The sequence below is a fragment of the Heterodontus francisci genome, chromosome 14 (genome assembly GCF_036365525.1).
Source record: "Heterodontus francisci isolate sHetFra1 chromosome 14, sHetFra1.hap1, whole genome shotgun sequence".
NCBI lineage: Eukaryota > Metazoa > Chordata > Chondrichthyes > Heterodontiformes > Heterodontidae > Heterodontus > Heterodontus francisci.
Genome location: NC_090384.1, coordinates 57,614,383 through 57,637,295, shown reverse-complemented (window position 1 = coordinate 57,637,295; position 22,913 = coordinate 57,614,383). Strand labels below are relative to the sequence as shown.

Genomic DNA, 22,913 nt, shown 5'->3' with positions numbered 1-22,913 from the left:
AGGCGCATGGGAACACCACCACCTGCAAGTTCCCTTCATCCTGACTTAGAAATATATTACCATTCCTTTACTGTCACTGGGTCACAATCCTGGAACTCACTCCCTAACAGCACTGTGGGTGTACTACACCACATGGACTGCAGCAGTTCAAGAAAGGGGCTCACCACCACCTTCTCAAGGGCAGTTAGAGATGGGCAATAAACGCTGGCCTTGTCAAGGACATTCACATCTGATGAATGAATAAAATTTTTTATTAATATGGATTTTCAGAAGGTGTTTGGCAAGATATCGCAAAGAGATTTGTTGGACAAAAATCAGATGTATGGTATCATAGTAAATATCTCAGCATGGATAGAAAGTTGACCAATGGACAGGAGACAAAAGATGAAGGGAAATGGGTGTTGCTGAGAAGGGTTGGAATTGATGTATCTCAATTGTCATGCAGGCCCCCACCTGCCAAGCATGAGGCATATTAATTTCACCACATGTACATTAAATTTCAAACTGTTGTTGAAGTGAAGAAAGGACTTGCTTTAAAGAATTGCTGGATCTTGGCTGGAAAGACATTTGCATATTAACAGACAATGTTTGGAAGGACAAAGTAGCCATTTCCTGACACATTCAACCCACAATGGACCCTTGGCTGGAAAGATATTTGCATATTAACAGACAGTGCTTGGAAAGGACAAAGGACCATTCCCTGACACAGACAGCCCACAATGGACTTTTGATCACTAGACATTGAAGGTGGGGGAGCTCGCATTCCAGGCTGACTGCTAAGATGGCCGAATACACATTAGAACACCATTTCTGTACTAATGCTTTGTCTTTCAACACACCATTAACACATTGTTTGCCTTTGCTCCATGACCTTTTGGTCAGTTATGTGGCCTTGTCCAATCTACACCTTCTCCTTTGTTATCTCTTGCCCCACCCCCGGCTCACTTGCTTATAACCTTTGACATTTTTAATATTTGTCACTTCCGAAGAAGGGTCACTGATCCGAAACGTTAACTCTGCTTCTCTTTCCACAGATGCTGCCAGACCTGCTGAGTGGTTCCAGCATTTCTTGTTTTTATTTTAGTCACATGACTAACCTGCTGGGCAACCTGAGTTTTTTGAATTTGTACAAACAGTTTGGGCAGAAAGCAGAATGCTCCTGGACTGAAAAGACCTCTCCTAGTTGGCTCACCACAGCTTCTCCTGTCTGCCTGCTCCCATCTCTTTGTCACAAGCCTCTAAATCCTGGCGAATTGCATAACTAGGGCTGTAGTTAGGGCTTTAAACTAAATAGTGGGGGGAAGGGTTCAGTTGAATGGAAAAACAGGAAGTTAAAGGAGAAGGTAGGAGTGCAGGTTAGTGGTGAGGCTGATTGTTGCCAGAAAATAAAAGGAAGGGACAGAACGTGTGAACGTCATATTGCACCAAGGACTCATACAACAGTAGGGAAATTTAATAATAGAACTTAAAGGCTTTGTATCTGAATGCTCGAAGCATTCGGAATAAAATAAATGAGTTAACAGCGGAAATAGAGACAAATGGGTATGATTTAGTGGTGATTACTAAGACATGGTTGCAGGGAAACCAGGTTTGGGAATTGAATATCCAAGGGTACTCAGTATTTCGGAAGAATAGACAGGAAGGAAAAGGAGGTGGTATAGCTTTGTTAGTGAAGGAAGAGATCAGTGCTGTAGTGAGAAACGATATAGGCACTGGAGATCAAGGCGTAAAATCAGTCTGGGTAGAAATAAGAAATAGCAAGGGAAAGAAGTCATGGTGGGAGTAATCTATAGGTCCCCAAACAGTAGTTCTGCAGTGGGGCACAGTATAAATCAGGAAATACTGGGGGCTTGTAAGAAAGGTACAGCAATAATCATGGGTGATTTTAATATGCAAATAGACTGGATTAGTCAAATTGGCAAGGGTAGCCTCGAGGGAGAGTTCATTGAATGTATTAGAGATTGATATTTTGGAGCAATATGTTGTGGAACCAACTAGGGAGCAAGCTATTCTAGATTTGGTGTTGTGTAATGAGATGGGATTAATAATAGACCTCATTGTTAAGGATCCTCCAGGGAAAAGTGATCATAGCATGCTAGAGTTTCAAATTCAGTTTGAGGGCGAGAAGCTGGAGTCCCACACGAGCGTTCTGGAGTTAAACAAAGGTAATTATATAGGCATGAGGACAGATTTGGCCCTAGTGGACTGGACAGGAAGACTACAAGGTAGGACAGTTGACGAGCAGTGGCAGATGTTTAAGGAGATATTCAATTTATCCCAACTAAAATATATTCCATAGAGGAAGAAAGATTCTCGGAGGGGGAAAAAACATCCATGGCTAAGCAAGGAAGTTAAGGAGAACATAAAGTCAAAAACTACGGCATACCATATTGCGAAGACCAGTGGCAGGCTGGAAGATTGGGGAACTTTTAAAGATCAACAAAGCGTTACTAAAAAAGTAATAAAAAGAATAAAGGTAAATTATGAAAGAAAACTAGCGCAAAATATAAAAATGGATAGCAAAAGCTTCTATAAGTATATAAAAGGGAAGACAGTAGCTAAAGTGAATGTTGGTCCATTGGAGGATGAGACTGGGGAGTTAATAAAAGGGAACACAGAAATAGCAGAGACACTAAATCAGTATTTTGCTTCAGTTTTCACAGTGGAGGACACTAGTACCATCTCAATAGTACCAGGTAATGCAGAGGTTATAGAAAGGGAGGAACTTAGAACAATCATCATCACTAGGGAAAAAGTACTGAGCAAACTATTGGGGTTGAAGGCAGACAAGTTCCCAGGGCCTGATGGCCTACATCCTAGGGTCTTAAAGGAAGTGGCAATGGAGATAGTGGATCCATTGGTTACTATATTCCAAAATTCTCTGGATACGGGAAAGGTTCCAGTTGATTGGAAACAAGCTAATGTAACGCCCTTATTCAAAAAGGGAGAGAGGCAGAAAGTAGGAAACTATAGACCAGTTAGTTTAACATCTGTCATTAATCCATTATTAAGGAAGTAATAACAGGACATTTAGAAAGTCAAAACACAATCCATCAGAGTCAGCATGGTTTTATGAAGGGTAAATTGTGTTTGACTAATTTGCTAGAGTTCTTCGAAGCTGTAACAAGCAAAGTGGATAATGGGGATCCTGTAGATGTAAAATATATGGACTTCCAGAAGGCATTTGATAAGGTGCCACACAAAAGGTTAATGCACAAGGTAAGATCACATGGGGTTAGGGGAAATTTATTAGCTTGGATAGAGGATTGGCTAATCAACAGAAAACAGAGAGTTGGGATCAAAGGATCTTTTTCTGGTTGGCAAGATGTAACTAGTGGGGTGCCACAGGGTTTGGTCCTCGAGCCCCAACTATTTACAATCTATATAAATGACTTGGATGCAGGGATAGAAAGTACTATAGCCAAATTTGCAGATGACACTAATATAGGTGGGACAGTAAGCTGCAATAAAGAAATAAGAAATCTATAAATGGATATGGATAGGTTAGATTAAATGGGCCAAAATTTGGCAGATGGGTTTTAACGTGGATAAGTGTGAGGTTACCATTTTGGTCGGAAGAATAGAAAGACAAATTATTATCTAAATGGAGAGAAACTCCAGAGTGCTTCGGTGCAGAGGGGTCTGGGTGTCCTCGTGCATGAATTGCAGAAAACTAGTATGCAGGTATAGCAGGTGATAAGGAAGACAAATGGAATTTTGGCATTTATTGCTAAAGGAATAGAGTATAAAAGTAGGGAAGTGTTGCTGCAACTGTACAAAGCATTGGTGAGACCGCACCTGGAGTATTGCGTACAGTTTTGGTCCCGTTACTTGAGAAAGGATATAGTTGCACTGGAGGCAGTTCAGAGTGGGTGCACTAGATTGATTCCAGAGATGGGGGGCTTGTCTTATGAAGAGAGATTGAGCAGTTTAGGCCTTTACTCTCTAGAGTTTAGAAGAATGAGAGGAGATCTAATTGAGGTACTGAAGATGATTAAGGGGATTGACAAAGTAGACATAGAGAGGATGTTTCCTCTTGTGGGGCAAATTAGAACGAGAGGTCATAGTTTTAGGATAAGTAGTAGCAGATTTAAAACAGAGATGAGGAGAAATTACTTCTCTCAAAGGTTCGTGTATCTGTGGAATTCACTACCCCAGAGTGCGGTGGATGCCGGGACATTGGGTAAATTTAATGAGGAGATAGACAGATTTTTAATTAGAAATGGGTTGAAGGGTTATGGAGAACGGTCAGGAAAGTGGAATTGAGGCCAAGGTGAGATCAGCCAGGATCGTATTGAATGGTGGAGCAGGCTCGAGGGGTGAATTGCCTACTCCTGCTCCTAGTTCTTAAGTTCTTAAGTTCTAAAATCCACTGAAGGCACATGAACCCCAAGAGAGAAAAGTCTCCTACAGTGAACAAGGTTTAGGAAGAATACAGGGCCCCAACGAAATGCAAGATCTACCTACAATCAAGGACTCTACAGTGTGCTCCAAGAACTGTAACAAAAACTCTTCAGATATTGCCTCAAACTTTTCCACTTTTTTTTCCTGCTCTTTTCTGTCTCTATTCGCATGCGTGTATAGCATATGCATGCTAGCATGGGTGCGTCGTATATCCGTAGGTGTTAACTGAATTCGAGTTTGAGTTTAATAAATTTCAACTTTTCTTCTTTAAACCTAAGAAAGCCTTTTTGCAGTCAACAAGGATTCACCAAGGGGGAGCTAAAAACACAGTGTGTTTAAAATTAAACCCTGTTACGGTAAGACCAGGTAAAGGCTGAGAAGGAACCATACACACCTTTCTCACCTGGTTGTAACACAAATGTTGTGCCCTTTCTTTCTCTTAGGATGTAAAAATAATTTGTACTTGGGTATAGGGAGAACAATCTCCAAAACCTCTGATGACAAAAAGTAAGGAGGTTGGCAAAAAGAAGAAAGGATTGAAATAAACTTTAGATTTAGGCAGGTTATCAGAATAGGTGATTGGGTGGGTGGTATCATTTAACATGAATCAGTGCGTGGTAATACATTTGAGAGGAAAACAAGAAATACACCACACACTCAACTGATAGACTCTGAATGGTGTGGATGCTAAGAGAAACTGAGGGGAAAGTATGAGTGCATGTGAAGGAAGCTAGAAAAAGGCCAACATGATTTTAGATTTCAGAAATAGGAGTATAGTGTACGAGAGTAAAACAGTTATAATAAATTTGTACAAAAACATTGGTTTGGCCATAGCAAGAGCTCTGTGTACAGTTTGGGCAGCCCATTATAACAAGGACATGAACACCACAGTGGGCATATGTTGTAGGTTGCCCAGGAAAATGTTAGCGACCAGAAATTATCATCATCAGGAGAGATCTGGGATACTAGGAATATTTCTACTGGAGCAGAGCAGACCTATAGGAGATTTAATAGAAGTTTTTAAAGTTATTTAGGGTTTTGATATAGTGAATAAGGAAAGAATACTTCCCTCTATTTGGGGAGGTTTAGTGATGAAGGATCATCAATTTAAAAATTCTCACAAAGAGAGTGAGTAGACAGATTAGGAGGAATTTCTTTTCAGAAAGGGATGTCAGACTATTTTTTTTTAGAACATTACAGCGCAGTACAGGCCCTTCGGCCCTCGATGTTGCACCGACCTGTGAAACCATCTGACCTACACTATTCCATTTTCATCCATATGTCTATCCAATGACCACTTAAATGCCCTTAAAGTTGGCGAGTCTACTACTGTTGCAGGCAGGGCGTTCCACGCCCCTACTACTCTCTGCGTAAAGAAACTACCTCTGACATCTGTCCTATATCTTTCACCCCTCAACTTAAAGCTATGTCCCCTCGTGTTTGCCATCATCATCCGAGGAAAAAGACTCTCACTATCCACCCTATCTAACCCTCTGATTATCTTGTATGTCTCTATTAAGTCACCTCTCCTCCTCCTTCTCTCTAACGAAAACAACCCCAAGTCCCTCAGCCTTTCCTCGTAAGACCTTCCCTCCATACCAGGCAACATCCTAGTAAATCTCCTCTGCACCCTTTCCAAAGCTTCCACATCCTTCCTATAATGCGGTGACCAGAACTGCACGCAATACTCAAGGTGCGGCCTCACCAGAGTTTTGTACAGCTGCATCATGACCTCGTGGCTCCGAAACTCGATCCCCCTACTAATAAAAGCTAACACACCATATGCCTTCTTAACAGCCCTATTAACCTGGGTAGCAACTTTCAGGGATTTATGTACCTGGACACCAAGATCTCTCTGTTCATCTACACTACCAAGAATCTTCCCATTAGCCCAGTACTCTGCATTGCTGTTACTCCTTCCAAAGTGAATCACCTCACACTTCTCCGCATTAAACTCCATTTGCCATCTCTCAGCCCAGCTCTGCAGCCTATCTATGTCCCTCTGTACCCTACAACACCCTTCGACACTATCCACAACTCCACCGACCTTTGTGTCATCCGCAAATTTACTAACCCACCCTTCTACACCCTCATCCAGGTCATTTATAAAAATGACAAACAGCAGTGGCCCCAAAACAGAACCTTGCGGTACACCACTAGTAACTAAACTCCAGGATGAACATTTGCCATCAACCACCACCCTCTGTCTTCTTTCAGCTAGCCAATTTCTGATCCAAAGCTCCAAATCACCTTCAACCCCATACTTCCGTATTTTCTGCAATAGCCTACCGTGGGGAACCTTATCAAACGCCTTACTGAAATCCATATACACCACATCCACGGCTTTACCCTCATCCACCTGTTTGGTCACCTTCTCGAAAAACTCAATAAGGTTTGTGAGGCACGACCTACCTTTCACAAAACCGTGCTGACTATCGCAAATGAACTTATTCTTTTCAAGATGATTATAAATCCTATCTCTTATAACCTTTTCCAACATTTTACCCACAACCAAAGTAAGGCTCACAGGTCTATAATTACCAGGGCTGTCTCTACTCCCCTTCTTGAACAAGGGGACAACATTTGCTATCCTCCAGTCTTCCGGCACTACTCCTGTCGACAATGACGACATAAAGATCAACAACAATGGCTCTGCAATCTCTTCCCTGGCTTCCCAGAGAATCCTAGGATAAATCCCATCTGGCCCAGGGGACTTATCTATTTTCACTCTTTCCAAAATTGCTAACACCTCCTCCTTGTGAATCTCAATCCCATCTAGCCTAGTAGGCTGTATCTCAGTAATCTCCTCGACAACATTTTCTTTCTCTACTGTAAATACTGACGAAAAATATTCATTTAACGCTTCCCCTATCTCCTCTGATTCCGCACACAACTTCCCACTACTATGTCAGACTATGAAATACTTTGCCACAGATGCTTGTATCTTTTAGGGAAAAGCTGAACAAATATTTGGAGCAGATGAAGATACAAGGCCATAGGGAAAAAGTAGGACAGTAGCATTAGTTTTGGATTGCTTGAGCACAAAACCTGCAATCAGTTTTCTATCACTGCCACTGTACCAAAATATCACTTATCAAAGTCACAAATGGCATTCTATGTGACTGACAAAGGCAAACCATTCCTCCTTGTCCTTCTTGACTTGTTTGCAAGCCTTTGGCATGGTTGATCACACAATCATTCTCGAACTCCTCTCCACCATCATCCAGCTGGGTGGGACTGCATTCGCCTGATTCCATTCTTATCTATCCACTTGAAGCCAGACAATTACCTGCAATGACTTCTCTTCCTGCTCCCACACCTTTACATCTGGTGGCTCCAAGAATCTATCCTTGGGCCCTTCTATTTCTTATCTATATGCTGCCCCTCAGTGACATCACCCAAAAATACAGTGTCAGTTTCCATATGAACGCTCTACCTCACCACCACCTCTCTCAACTCCTCCACTGTCTCTAACTTGTCAGACTGATAGTCTGACATCCAGTACTGGATGAGCAGAAACGTCCTCCAATTAAATATTGGGAAGACCAAAGCCATTGTCTTCCGTCCCCACCAGAAACTCTTTTCCCTAGCCACCGACTCTATCCCGTTTCCTGGCTGAACCAGACTGGTTGGAACAAGATACTGTAGATGCTGGAAATCTGAAATGAAAACAGAAAATGCTAGAACTACTCAGCAGGTCTGGCAGCATTTGTAGAGAGAGAAACAGAGTTAACTTTTCAGGTCTAATGAAAGGTCACAGACCTGAAGCATTGGGCTGAATTTTACCTTAGGCAGATGGGACTTCGCCACCAACGTAAAACTTGGTGGCGAACCTGCTTCCGCCTAGCCCGGGGATCCATCCCGCATTTTACGGGTCCCCGGGTTTTAATTGTCTCAAGGCAGGACTTCCATCCAGCCAGCAGCTCTTAGTCCAAGCAGCACCACCGGGAGTGGTGGCCACTGCTGGGACTGCAGCCCAGCCGGAGTCATGGAGCCGGAACTGCAGGTAAGTTGGGATTGCCTCGCTGCGGGGGGGGGGGGGTGCTCAGTCATGCTAGCGAGGCAAGGGTGGTTGTTCGGGGCGAGTGGTGGGGGGGGGGGGTGCGTCTTGGGTCCCAGGGGTGGGTTGGGAGGCAGTGGCGGCTCTCAATCGGGCACCCTGTGCCCGACTGCCATGGCAGCCGCCTGGGCGAGTAAAGGCCGGAAGCTATCGTTGGGCAGCCTTTCACATCCCAGCACGCCCGCTTGCCACAGATAAAATACCCGTGGAGACGGGTGAAGGCCCTTAAGTGGCTGTTAAGTGGCCACTTAAAGGCTCTGATTGGCCTGGGGCGGGCAGGTGTTGGCTGTAAAGTTGGCCGGAGGCAGTAGTGGGGTGGGAAGGCTCCAGGAGCCTCCTGCTCAATTTTACACCGCCCTCATGCCAGCATCCGGCCCGCTGGGGCGGGGTAAAATTCCAGCCACAAACTCTGTTTCTCTCTTCACAGACGTTGCCAGACAGACTGGAATCTTGGTGTCATATTTGATCCCAAGATGAGCATCTGACCACATTTCTGCACTGTCACTATGACCGCTTATTTCCAGCTCTGCAACTTTGCCTGACTCAACCCCTGTCTCAGCTGAAACCCTTATCCATGCCTCTGTTACCGCTAGACTTGACGATTTCAACGCACTCCTGGCTGGCCTCTCATATTCTAACATTTGCAAACTTGACGTCCTCCAAACTTTGACACCAGAGACTAACTTGGAAAAAGTCCCCTCCATCCAATATTGCTTAAGAATCTTTGTTAAGATATTTTTTCATCATTTTTTCTTAGAATAAAAACTCAAGAGTTATTAATGCTTGAATACTTAACACATTCCTTTGCCTGGTAATTGAGTGGAATGTTAACCTGTTTAAAATAAACAATTACAAAGCACATTAAGAAAATTCATGTATATGCTTTAAACATTTATTAGTTAATATCTCAGTGTAACCTTAAGGCCTAGATCTTAGTTCACGTCCCTTATTGTGCAAGAGTGCTATATTTCAAAAGGTTCCAACTGCACACATGGAAATCAAAAAAACACAAATGTTGAGGATCTGAAATAATGGAAAATATTAGAAATATGTGGTAGGTCAGTTAGGAACCAAGAAAGAAGGACAGGTTAATATTGTTTTGGATTCCAGGGAATGATCCTGCACACCTGCAGTACAGTTCTAGAATTTTCCATTTTTTTCTCTGTAACACATTTAATTTCATGTGAAATAATTTCCTTGTATCAGCCTAAACAGCTTGAAGTTCAGTGCTATGAGATTGACTGTGAGAAACCAAAAGTGAATTCCACTAAAACAGTGAAACAATCATTCAATCATGAAGGTATGGCTTGGACTGTAGTGAGCTTCAGCTTGACCCCACCCCACATCAACATACAAAAGATACTCAACTCACCTGGCGAGTTAATCTATGATTGGACTAGTCTACTCGGTCCATATAATGAGATACAGCCTAACACAAAGGCTGTTACAAGGCACCACCACATCAAAAGAATCAAATGATGTCACTAACCACAAGAGTAGAACTCAAGCAGTTTATCAACTAAACTCTGCGCTGTACTATAGCTTTAAGATACGCTTCAGCCTTTGCTATTTTTTACACACCAGTTTTTCTTGAGTTTTTGATGAGGTACCCTCTTTATTAGGCATTTTCTCCCTTTCCCATTACAACTTGTATTGCTCTAGAGTCAGAGTCATACAGCACAGAAACAGGTCCTTGGACCCATCGTGTCTGTGCCGGCCATCAAGCTGCTACCTATTCTAATCCCATTTTTGAGCACTTGGCCCGTAGCCTTGTATGCTATGGCATTTCAAGTGCTCATATAAATACTTCTTAAATGTTGTGATGGTTCCTGCCTCTACCACCTCTTCAGGCAGTGCGTTCCAGATTCCAACCACCCTCTGGGTGAAATAATTTTTCCCCAGATTCCCTCTAAACCTGCTGCCCCTTACCTTAAACCTATGCCCCCTGGTTATTGACCCATCCGCTAAAGGAAAAAAGTTTCTTCCTATCTAATCTATCAATGCCCCTCATAATTTTGTAGACCTCAATCATGTCCCCCCTCAGCCTTCTCTGCTCTAAGGAAAACTAAAGTGTGTGTGTGGCCCATGGTGACTTTACAAGTAATTTTTCCTCCTTCCATCTGCGATAGAAGCAGTCCCCAACTTAGTTCCTTCACTGTCATTCAGAACTCAACTGGTGGATGAATCCCAGGCATGAATGTCACATCCAATTACTCTGCCACTACTTCAGCTCACTTCACTGCATGCCATGATAAGCCCATTTCAAACTAGCCAGTGGTCTGAACTGTAAAAAAGGGCTGTATCGTATGATCTGAAATGCAGAAATACCATACAGGACCACATTGTTATGGAGGTTGCAAGCTGCAAGTTGGTAAAAACATTTTTAGCACAGACAAACTGGTAAAAAGTATTGCCTTTCACATCCTCAGGCTATCCCAAAGTGATTCACAGCCAATGATGTACTTTTGAAGTGTAGTCACTGTTGTTATGTAGAGAAATGCCCCATCCAAGTTTATATGGCAAGGTCCTATAAACATAAAATTAAGTAATAACAAGTTAAACTGTTACATGACCAGACTACATTGATATCGCACCACATGACCAGACTGCAGTGACATCATACCACATGACCAGACTACAGTGATATCGTACCACATAACCATACTGCAGTGACATTATACCAAACGACCAGACTACAGTAAGATCGCACCACATGACTGGACTACAGTAATATTGCACCACATGACCAGACTACAGTGATATCACACCACATGATAATTACTGTGATACTATACCAAATGACTGGATTACTGTAATACTGTGTAATACAACTGATGTGATGCATTGCCATTTGACTGGACTAAAGTGATATATCGCACAACTTGACTACAGCAATGTACTACATGACCTTAACCACAGTAACATTATACCTTGTGATCTAAGCTGCAGTGAATTTGTACTGTCTAACCCAACCGACTGTAATCATGAGTTTTATTCCAGGACAGGATACAAGGAAATGTTCTGCACTGTATAAATCATATAATAGATCAACACACTCTTCCTAGGGTTAACCTATTAAATGCTCTTCCATGCCCTTTCCTCCCCTCATTGTATATGGACTCCTTCCCCATCCTGGACTACCTCACTTTCTTGAGTCTTCTGACTGACTCCCCTATACACACCTAAAATCATCTAACAATTTCAAAATTCATCAGCTACTTCTACAACATAATATTTTTATATAGAACAGTCAATATGGCTTCATCACGAATATTTTTCTCCTTTCCCTGACCTCCAATTTTCCTTGCTGGGCACAGGACAACAATATATCAAAGAAAATAGGCTGGGGTTCAAAATCCAAAGGATGAAAGGAAACCAACCTTTGCTTTTTCCTTAATTCCGACACATCTGAATGAAACAAGGAGTAATGTGTTCGGAGGGAGCTCCAAAGATGCAAGTAGTTAAGTTCTTTGTGGATTTGTTTATTTTCGACATAAGTGACAAGAGTGAGAATACTTGCATATTGATTATTGCGCTATGACAGCTCCTCAGAATCAACAATGCACACTTTGTTAGGCTGTGAATGTCATTTGTTTTCCGAACCTGCGGGAGACTTTCAGTTTTGCCTTTGATCAGTAAGTTGGTGTCTCTGAGGACCACTTGAGCCTCACTGCTTTTATTTATCGCTCTGACATTAATAATGCAATTGAGACTGAAGCACGTGAAGTCAGATCATCAATTTCACCCCCAAGAGTGGAAGACGAACATGTAAATTATACAACTAGATAGGAACACACTTCTTGAATGAGTTATACATTTGCATCTTGGTTTGAGTGCTCGAGGGGGAACTCACTTCTGTAAATCTCAGATTTTGAAACTTTTTTTTGTTTCTTTGCTCATGAATGTCCTAACATGTTTGCATTATGAAATGGAATGCTTTCTGTTTTTGAGCAGGGTCAGGCCAGGGTCAGCATTAAACACTCCCAAGCCACGAACAGTTCCTTCGACAGAGCCCAATGTCATGCCCTCACTCTAATCTAAAAATAAACACCCATCTCAAAACTGTGGAGCTCTTTACTTCCCTCCACTAACCTTCCTCCTACAATATAAGTCCCCTGGGCCAGATGGGATTTATCCTAGGATTCTCTGGGAAGCTAGGGAGGAGATTGCAGAGCCTTTGTCCTTGATCTTTATGTCGTCATTGTCGACAGGAATAGTGCCGGAAGACTGGAGGATAGCAAATGTTGTCCCCTTGTTCAAGAAGGGGAGTAGAGACAGCCCTGGTAATTATAGACCTGTGAGCCTTACTTCGGTTGTGGGTAAAATGTTGGAAAAGGTTATAAGAGACAGGATTTATAATCATCTTGAAAAGAATAAGTTCATTAGAGATAGTCAGCACGGTTTTGTGACGGGTAGGTCGTGCCTCACAAACCTTATTGAGTTTTTCGAGAAGGTGACCAAACAGGTGGATGAGGGTAAAGCAGTGGATGTGGTGTATATGGATTTCAGTAAGGCGTTTGATAAGGTTCCCCACGGTAGGCTATTGCAGAAAATTCGGAAGTATGGGGTTGAAGGTGATTTAGAGCTTTGGATCAGAAATTGGCTAGCTGAAAGAAGACAGAGGGTGGTGGTTGATGGCAAATGTTCATCCTGGAGTTTAGTTACTAGTGGTGTACCGCAAGGATCTGTTTTGGGGCCACTGCTGTTTGTCATTTTTATAAATGACCTGGAAGAGGGTGTAGAAGGGTGGGTTAGTAAATTTGCAGATGACACTAAGGTCGGTGGAGTTGTGGATAGTGCCGAAGGATGTTGTAGGGTACAGAGGGACATAGATAGGCTGCAGAGCTGGGCTGAGAGATGGCAAATGGAGTTTAATGCGGAAAAGTGTGAGGTGATTCACTTTGGAAGGAGTAACAGGACTGCAGAGTACTGGGCTAATGGGAAGATTCTTGGTAGTGTAGATGAACAGAGAGATTTGGTGTCCAGGTGCATAAATCCCTGAAGGTTGCTACCCAGGTTAATAGGGCTGTTAAGAAGGCATATGGTGTGTTAGCTTTTATTAGTAGGGGGATCGAGTTTCGGAGCCACGAGGTCATGCTGCAGCTGTACAAAACTCTGGTGAGACCGCACCTGGAGTATTGCGTGCAGTTCTGGTCACCGCATTATAGGAAGGATGTGGAAGCTATGGAAAGGGTGCAGAGGAGATTTACTAGGATGTTGCTTGGTATGGAGGGAAGGTCTTACGAGGAAAGGCTGAGGGACTTGAGGTTGTTTTCGTTGGAGAGAAGGAGGAGGAGAGGTGACTTAATAGAGACATATAAGATAATCAGAGGGTTAGATAGGGTGGATAGTGAGCGTCTTTTTCCTCGGATGGTGATGGCAAACACGAGGGGACATAGCTTCAAGTTGAGGGGTGATAGATATAGGACAGATGTGAGAGGTAGTTTCTTTACTCAAGAGAGTAGTAAGGGCGTGGAACGCCCTGCCTGCAGCAGTAGTAGATTCGCCAACTTTAAGGGCATTTAAGTGGTCATTGGATAGACATATGGATGAAAATGGAATAGTGTAGGTCAGATGGTTTCACAGGTCGGCGCAACATCGAGGGCCGAAGGGCCTGTACTGCGCTGTAATGTTCTAGTTCTAATTCTAATTCTAATTCTAATATACAGACTCTTCAATCTCAAACATGGCGTTGTTTAGCCGTTAATCCTTGGTCCAACTTGGCTTTGACTCTGGTACTGACCTGGCCTATAGGCTGTGGCCCTACACTTGGGACTCTTAATTCGAAAATAATAATACATTGAAGCAAAATAAAATGGCACTCACCCCTTCCTATTGCTCAGAGTGACTAGATCTATCAGAGCCTGCCAAGAATTTCTCAGATCCAGTAAAACCTTTACATCTTTCATACTATTATTGAACATTAATATATAGCGAATTTTATGAATTCAAAATAAAAGTTAATATTTATGTTTAAAAGCATCAATACTGAGCCATTTCTCTGTTCAGTTCCATACATAAAATCTAATTGGCACCAACTTAGATACATCAAAATAAAAGCAAAATACTGTGGATGCTGGAAATCTGAAATAAAAACAAGAAATGCTGGAAATAATCAGCAGGTCTGGCAGCATCTGTGGAGAGAGAAGCAGAGTTAACATTTCAGGTCAGTGACCCTTCTTCAGAACTGGCAAATATTAGAAATGTAAAAGGTTATAAGCAAGTAAAGCGGGGGTGGGGCAAGAGATAACAAAGGAGAAGGTGTAGATAGGACAAGGTCACAGAATAGCTGACCAGAAGATCGTGGAGCAAAGGCAAACAATGTGTTAATGGTGTGTTGAAAGACAAAGCATTAGTACAGATAGGGTGTTAACAGACTGACAAAATTGAACAGCCGCAAGTACAAACATGAAAAAAAACAGTGGGTAAGCAAACTGAACAAACTAAGATGACATAAAATCAAATAAGCACAAAAGAAATATCCCAAAAAAAGGAAAAAGAAAAAAATAACTATAAATAAAAGTAAAATGGGGGGCCCATCATACTCTGAAATTTTTGAACTCAGTGTTCAGTCTGGCAGGCTGTAGTGTTCCTAATCGATAAATGAGATGCTGTTCCTCGAGCTTGCATTGATGTTCACTGGAACACTGCAGCAATCCCAGGACAGAGATGTGAGCATGAGAGCAGGGGGGAGTGTTGAAATGGCAAGCAACTGGAAGCTCGGGGTCCTGCTTGTGGACTGAGCGGAGGTGTTCTGCAAAACGGTGACCCAGTCTGCATTTGGTCTCCCCAGTGTAGAGGAGACCATATTGTGAGCAGCGAATACAGTATACTACATTGAAAGAAGTACAAGTAAATCACTGCTTCACCTGAAAGGAGTGTTTGGGGCCTGGGATAGTGAGGAGAGAGGAGGTAAATGGGCAGGAATTACACCTCCTGTGATTGCAGGGGAATGTGCCATGGGAAGGGGATGAGGTGGCGGGGGTAATGGAGGAGTGGAGCAGGGTGTCACGAAGGGAACAATCCCTTCGGAATGCTGACAGGGGAAGGGAGGGGAAGATGCGTTCGGTAGTGTTTATTTTATTTTATCTTTTCTTAGTTTGTTCAGTTTGCTTACCCACTGTTTTTTTTCATGTTTGTACTTGCGGCTGTTCAATTTTCAGTCCGTTAACACCCTATCTGTACTAATGCTTTGTCTTTCAACACACCATTAACATATTGTTTGCCTTTGCTCCGCAACCTTCTGTTCAGCTATTCTGTGACCTTGTCCTATCTACGCCTTCTCCTTTGTTATCTCTTGCCCCACCCCTGCTTTACTTGCTTATAACCTTTTACATTTCTAATATTTGCCAGTTCTGAAGAAGGGTCACTGACCTGAAATGTCAACTCTGCTTCTCTCTCCACAGATGCTGCCAGACCGGTTGAGTATTTCCAGCATTTCTTGTTAGATACATCAAAGCCATGCTGAAACACAATTTCTTGTGCTGAGCATGTTGATGAAAGTTTAGATTTGTTCAGGATCTTCTCTTTATCTCCCCACCCTCTAGAATGCTAGTTCAATTAAAGAGAACAAGGTTATTATTGAAGCAAAGTTCCTGTTTTCAGATGTCTGCTGAAAATAAAATAAATTTAGTAGAATTTAAGTGGGTAATTTCAATTACCTACACTAGGGCTTGTTACATAGGCTGGGAAATGTCAAAAGACACTGTCCCTTTGACATCTTGTGGTGTTGCAGGATCCTTCTCCTCTCCACAAATCAAAGCTTTAATAACATAAAATTCGTCAGAACTTATCATAATAAATCAATCCTTACAAACAGATTCTGTTTTAGTAATATTGCTGTCAAAAGTTGACTAAATTGACTAGATTCAATGCCGAAAAGATCTCTGACAATTGTAAAAAGGTTAATTTTGCAGATTTTTAAAATGGAGTGCTATTCTTTTGTTGGTGTTGTTCTCAGTAGAATTGCTTATAATGCAACCTTACAACAATAGTCTATCCATTAAAAACAAGACTTGGGCTCGAACTCTTGCTGACAACTGGGTGACACCTACCTGCAACCTGACCATCTCACAGGCACATAAGGTTCACTATCGGGGAAAGATTTCCTGAAAGCTATTTTTAGTGAAATCGTGAGTGTATTCTTTCAGAATTCATTTACAATTTGACAGGAAATAGTAAATATGGGAAATCTTCTTGCAACATTTGTCAATGTTGCTAACGCACAGTGACTAGAGGAGTTGTTACCTCAGACTCTTTGCTACACTTGCTGATCTGGAATGGGGAGCAAGGTTATTGGCTAGTTTGAAAGGTGCAACTAGACCATATTACATTGGCGACAAACAGAATTTGGAAGGGGAAGGGGGATTTTTGAGCTACTTTGATGGCACAGTAGGTAGGGGCACTACCCCGTGATAAGCTGAGTCATATGGTAAGGAAGATCCCAGGTTCAATTCCACATGTGTGCTGGGTTAGCCGATCTCAAGCAGGTTGACAAAAGGATACTGCAATTGACCTCAGCTTCCCTGCTGTAAAGTGTGAGTAACAGGTGGGGGCAGGAGTAGCTATAGCTGCAATACCCCAACAGTCCTGGGCAGCAGGAAACAAATTAGGAGAAGAAGGAACAGTTGTTTTTTTAAATGTAACATAACAGTTTTTTAATAATCCCTCCTTAAAGTAAAACACTTTCCTGGGAGATGAGGATGCAGTGTATCATTTTATAAAAATCCTTTATTATCTGAGCAGTAAAAAAGAATAATTATGTGATTCAAGAATTCATTCGGTAAAGCTTGCTGTAGCCCTATCCCTGACTCACGCTTCCATCTAGCAAAGCAATGCTCCAGGAGATGGTCTGAGGATCAGGCTGTAGTATTACAGCTCTGCGTTCATGTCTAGCAAGGCTGTGTTCTCGGAGTGGATTGCAGGAGCAAAGCTGTTCTCTTTTAGCTGTAGCTGACTCACTCTCATCTAGTAAGGCTGATATCTTCTTTGGCCTCCTTATCTCGAGAGACAATGGATAAGCGCCTGGAGGTGGTCAGTGGTTTGTGAAGCAGCGCCTGGAGTGGCTATAAAGGCCAATTCTAGAGTGACAGGCTCTTCCACAGGTGCTGCAGAGAAATTTGTTTGTCGGGGCTGTTACACAGTTGGCTGATATGCAGTGTAACTTTCATGTCATGTTGATAGTCCAGTTTCATTTACATCTATCCAAATTTCTATTTGAAAATCTCTTCTCACAAATGTGTTGGTGGCTGGCACAGAAAACAACTATTTGTTAAAATTGATATATACTGGGTAAAAATTCTAAATATCAGATAGACTAAAATGCCCAACAGGGTAAGTTGGCAGGGTCGTCTCTGGGATATAGTTTCTTGAATCCCGCAGGAAGGCTCACCGAATATGCAAGCTGCTGTGTAATGCGTTTTGTGGTAAAGCCCAGTCTTAACTGCTGGCTATGTGATATCTGGAATAGTTTGCTCCCAGCAACAATGTCACCTATCATGTACCGAGCTGGGTAGGTGTGACAAAATAAAACTACAATAAAGCCAAAAGAAACTGCTGCCTTTGAATCACAATTGTAGCAATATTAGGGCAATGTATTGGCAGATCTGTTCTACATCCATTTGATGGAACAAAGTAGAGGAAGCTTTTCATTTCACTTATCCAAAGCAATGTCTCACTTGAGGATGCTCAATTGCATAAAGGGTTTTTACACTACATGCAATCTCTCCTGTACCTGTAAGTACATAATGGAGCAGCATAGAAGGAGTCTTGCCCCACATCTGGCTGACACTATAGTCAACCTGGGAGCACTTGACACAATAAAGTTGAGAGAACTTTTTTCTCCATCTAAGCGTGCTATAACTACTAACCTTGGAATACTTAATACTGACATTGGTGCCAAAAATGTTCCATTAGCCAATATTGAAATCCTTCTCGAATGAGCATAAAGCTCTCCCAAAGTATATCAGAAATTAAAAAAAATATATAATTGTGCTAATCAGTGGTACCCACAATGAACCATGCCCTCAATTTAATCTTTTTCTCGTTAGAATACAGTGAAACAGGCTGAATGCAATTTCCCACTTGTGCTTATAGGTAATCTCAAAACTCTTGTACCATTTTTATATGAAGACTTTGTTCACTAATTGCTTGACAGTAGCAATTTGGCATGATTCTAAACTGCTACCTTGCTACTTGCTATTTATACATGGAGTTAGGACAAATTATAACCACAATATCATTTCTCATAGTACTACTCTTGGCTAAAAGTTAAAAAACAAATGTCTCTTTTCCCCTGATTCTGTGACTGACTGCCACACACACTAATTCAGTCTCCTTCACTCTGTCTTTTGTCTTCCAATTTTTCTGTCTCTTTTCTCTCTATCTCAGTATGTCTCTCATACATACTTTTCCCCATTCTCACCTCTGAAGAGTGAAGTTGCTGGCTGACGTTTCGCTCCTAAGTGCAGAGAAGCAGAGGCCAATATTAAAGACTTTGAATAGAAGAAATGAATAAAAAAAAACGAGAAATGCTGGAAATACTCAGCAGGTCTGGCAGTATCTGTGGAGAGAGAAGCAGAGTTAACGTTTCAGGTCAGTGACCCTGAAGAAGGGTCACTGACCTGAAACGTTAACTCTGCTTCTCTCTCCACAGATGCTGCCAGACCTTCGGAGTATTTCCAGCATTTCTTGTTTTTATTTCAGATTTCCAGCATCTGCAGTATTTTGCTTTTATTTAAATGAAAAAAAAAATGATACTGATGTGCTGTAACAGTGTGAAGTTGTTCTTGTTTCTAGAGTTGCTGATCTATGTCAAAATTATTCTGCCTTTATTACATTTTCTGATCAACATAAATATATATATATATATATATATATATATATATATTTCTTTTTTGGCTTTTTATTTCTCACCAATGCCGATTCCCTGGGGTGAAATAGCAAGTCCAATCATCACCATGGATCTGAATATCACTGTCATTTTGACCATTACCATTTTGGCAGGTGGTCTCTCTCAGCTTGGTTAATTAGAGGTAGGCCCGAACACAAGCCAATGCCTGAACACAGGCCTAGGCAGTGGAGTTGCAGCAGACAGGACCAGCGTCATAGCAACCAGAACCTGCATTTATGTAACTCCTGTAATGTGGTAAAACGTCCCAAGGTGCCGCACAGGAGCATTATCAGATAAAATTTGGCACATCATGATGAGAAAGGGGAGTGAGAAAGAGCAAACAGCAGCTCGAGCTAGTACTGAAGGTTATGGAGGAACATAATTATGAGCACGTGCGTGGTTTTAATCTATGCGCATGTGTTATTCAAATTGGCATTAGGAGGTATGGCTGGAGTAAGATGGTGTGGTCTTCTGTGGTACTTGAAGTATTTATCATTGATTTTTCAGGGACGACATGGTCTCAAAGTAGGTTGGGATGTTTGTGGTTAAATCCGTAATGCTTTTCTGAATAATTGAACTTCACTACTGTTAATTATATGATGAAACTTATTTTTAGTGGAATGCAGTATGATGAGTGAGGAACTGTCATGATGCCTTTATGACACTGAAACTTTTTCAATAAACCTTTTGGATGTTCTTGCAAGTGAACCAATCAGAAATGACACCATAGTGATGGTTCTGGAACTGTATTGGTTCTTCATGACATGGTTAAGCGATTTGACTGGTTCCAAGTTCAATTTGTTAAAGTGGCAGGTTGAAGGTGCCGTGGTTTTTGGGTTGCAATTGGTTAACTATCTGATATGTGATCGGCAAAAGGAAAAGGACTCTGGAACACTCCGACATGGCAATGCTACATTTACAATGCAACATACATTTTATCTTTATTTTAGTAAAAAGAATTGTACCAAGCTGACTGTAGTTTCAGAGTCAGAGAAGCAGCCTTGTTAAATCACAAGGTAGGGAAAGTTTAATTTATGAGTTAAGTAATAAAATATATAAACCAACTGCACTACTCAGTTTATAATGATTTCTGCTCACTGTAGTATTAAGGAGGCAGTCAATAAATATCACAAAATCTATGGTTTGGCTTCCTCTAAAGTGTAGAGTTGCACACTTTTCGTAATTTAATATAACGCAGGTATGTCTAAAGTCTATGAAAATCTATCATTTACTTTATAAAATAACTTTTGGATAACTGTCTTAAGCATTAATGGTCACACCCAATGTTAACTTTTTTTTGATATGTAAATAAAATCTCAGCAACATGGTCAGACTTAATCATCGAGGTGCTATATGTTTCAAGCCGTGCTAAGAACTCTGTATGGACAAAGTGAATGTGAAGTGTAATGTGAAATTCACATTTCAGTTTTCAGCTGCCATCCCTCATTCCCTGCCTTGATTCAGCCTCTAAAGGCAACCGAGGCTCCAGAAGCAATATACTGTCTGGGGAGTTGGAGCGGAGTGGGTGGGGGAACGGGGTGTGGGGGAGTGGAATGAAGAAATGGGGTATCTATTGCCTGCAAGCCAGTAACTGGGAAGCTATGTGTTCTCTAGACTATTCTTGTTCATTGGTATTGCATTTTATGAAGAGTGAAGGTCTAGAGTTCTGAAGTCAAAATCTCCTGGGCATTCATCAACAATAACTCATTCAAGTGCATCATCTGAAAAAATATAGGAGTCCTTCATCAGATCATACTGAAAATTTCATGGCACTTCCATTTTCATTCCTCATTTATTTGGCAAATAAAGTGTACCTTTAATCGTGTACATACACACTTCAAAAATTAAAAACAAAAAGTGCTGGAAATACTCAGCAGGTCTGGCAGTAACTTCAACAGAAACCAGTATTGGGCCATGACATAAATTGGGCCACACGCACACACACACGCGCTCCTCCTCCTCTCTCTCTCTCTCCTGATGAAAGGGCACAGACCTGAAACGTTAACTTTGCGTCGCTCTCTACAGATGCTGCCAGACCTGCTGAGTATTTCCAGCACTTTTTGTTTTTGTTTCAGAATCCCAGCATCTGCAGTATTTTGCTTTTACTTCAAAAATTAAACTTGTTTTGGGGTTTCCCAATAGTTCAGGGATAAATTCATCACCTAGTGTGCTACAGATGGATAGAAACCAAGGGAACCACAAACTCAATCCATGCTCTTTGCTGAGACAGCAGATTGATCTTATCAGCCCAGACTAAAACTGGGAAACCAATAGTAGTGGGAGGGGGGGAGGGGGGGAAGAGGGTAGGGGAGGGGGAGAGAGAGAGGAGGCGGATTGCGTATGTGTGTGTGTGGGGCCCAGTTTATGGCATGGCTCAATACTGGTTTCTGTTGAAGTTATTGCGTATGAAAATTGGCCAGGGACAATCCACTACCACCCATTTTCCACAGGTGGCAAAAGTGAAAATTTATCCCAGAGGCAGTTGTTCCATGCACATGATAAAATATCCATTTGGCTGATAGGATATAGGATCAAACATTCACACAATTAGTTGGAAAGTCAAAGCCTGGGAAATACAAAAATTTTACCTTAGTAGATGAAAGAGATGTTTAAATTAAGGACAGTTTGGGCTGTGTACTTACTGCTCTGTGCTGGGTGGTAGCCATGTTTTCCCAATCACTGTCTGGTTGGAGGTTGCCAACAACAGGTGGTAGCTCCTCAGAGTGAGGTTTGTTGATTACTAACGTATGTAGGGGCAGGTGTGAGGCTGCATGTTGGTCATTGAGCTCCTCCCTTTCCCTCTCCCGGACCAATCGTTCCTGGACCATTGCTTCCTCTCCATCAGCAGAAGAAGCATACGGAGAGGCGGCTTGCTTGGAAGACATTCTGCTGTTGAACGTAACGAAGAATGATACAGATTCAGTGATAATACGAGTGCTTTAAAGCTTTGACAAAATAATTTGAAGATTTCAAAATGCATGCATTTACTAATATACATAACATTTGAATACAGAGTTATTATTTCTAAGGCGGGAAACACGATCAGTTCTGGGATCCTTACACAACTGGGGGCATGGGGGGTAATTTTGAAGCTTCCTGCCTGACAGAAACAGAATGGTAGCACCACGAAAATGTTGGGAAATCGCTCACTGCTTCTTTCCAGCTTACGTTGTGGCCATCCCTATCTTCCCTAAGGCCTAGCTTTGGGTAGCAGGAGTAAGAGCCTGATTCAAGCAATAAGTTTTTTTGATTGTCCTATGATGTACGCTACTGCCATATTTGGGCAAAACTAGGCAGTGTGTGTGCTAAGCAACTTATTAGCTTGTCTCAATAACTGATAAACACCTCACATCCATTGCACTGGCAAGTCCCTGGTCTCAGGTGCATCAGCTATCAGTCCACTTGAAGAGGAGCACAGCTGGTAAGTTTTATTTGATTTGCTGTGGGAATGCTCCTGCAAGCTCCACAAATCAACCTGGTCTGGTGACATCAGGTCATTTGCAATGTTAACTCTGTTTCTCTCTCTACATATGCTGCTGGACCTGCTGAATGTTTCCA

The 22,913-nt window shown here is 41.9% G+C and overlaps 1 protein-coding gene across 17 annotated transcripts in view; it reads right to left on the bottom strand.

Moving 5' to 3' along the window:
• sox6 (SRY-box transcription factor 6) overlaps positions 1-22,913 on the bottom strand; it is a 720,990-nt gene that overhangs the window by 400,186 nt on the left and 297,891 nt on the right. For 16 of the 17 annotated variants that reach the window (XM_068046281.1, XM_068046293.1, XM_068046282.1 and 13 more), the window contains one exon: positions 21,998-22,244. The exons of the other annotated variant lie outside the window; for it this stretch is intronic. In XM_068046281.1, the coding sequence (XP_067902382.1) occupies positions 21,998-22,240 (243 nt within the window). In that variant the 5' untranslated portion in view covers positions 22,241-22,244. The remainder of the gene's footprint in view (positions 1-21,997; positions 22,245-22,913) is intronic. 17 annotated transcript variants of the gene reach the window in all.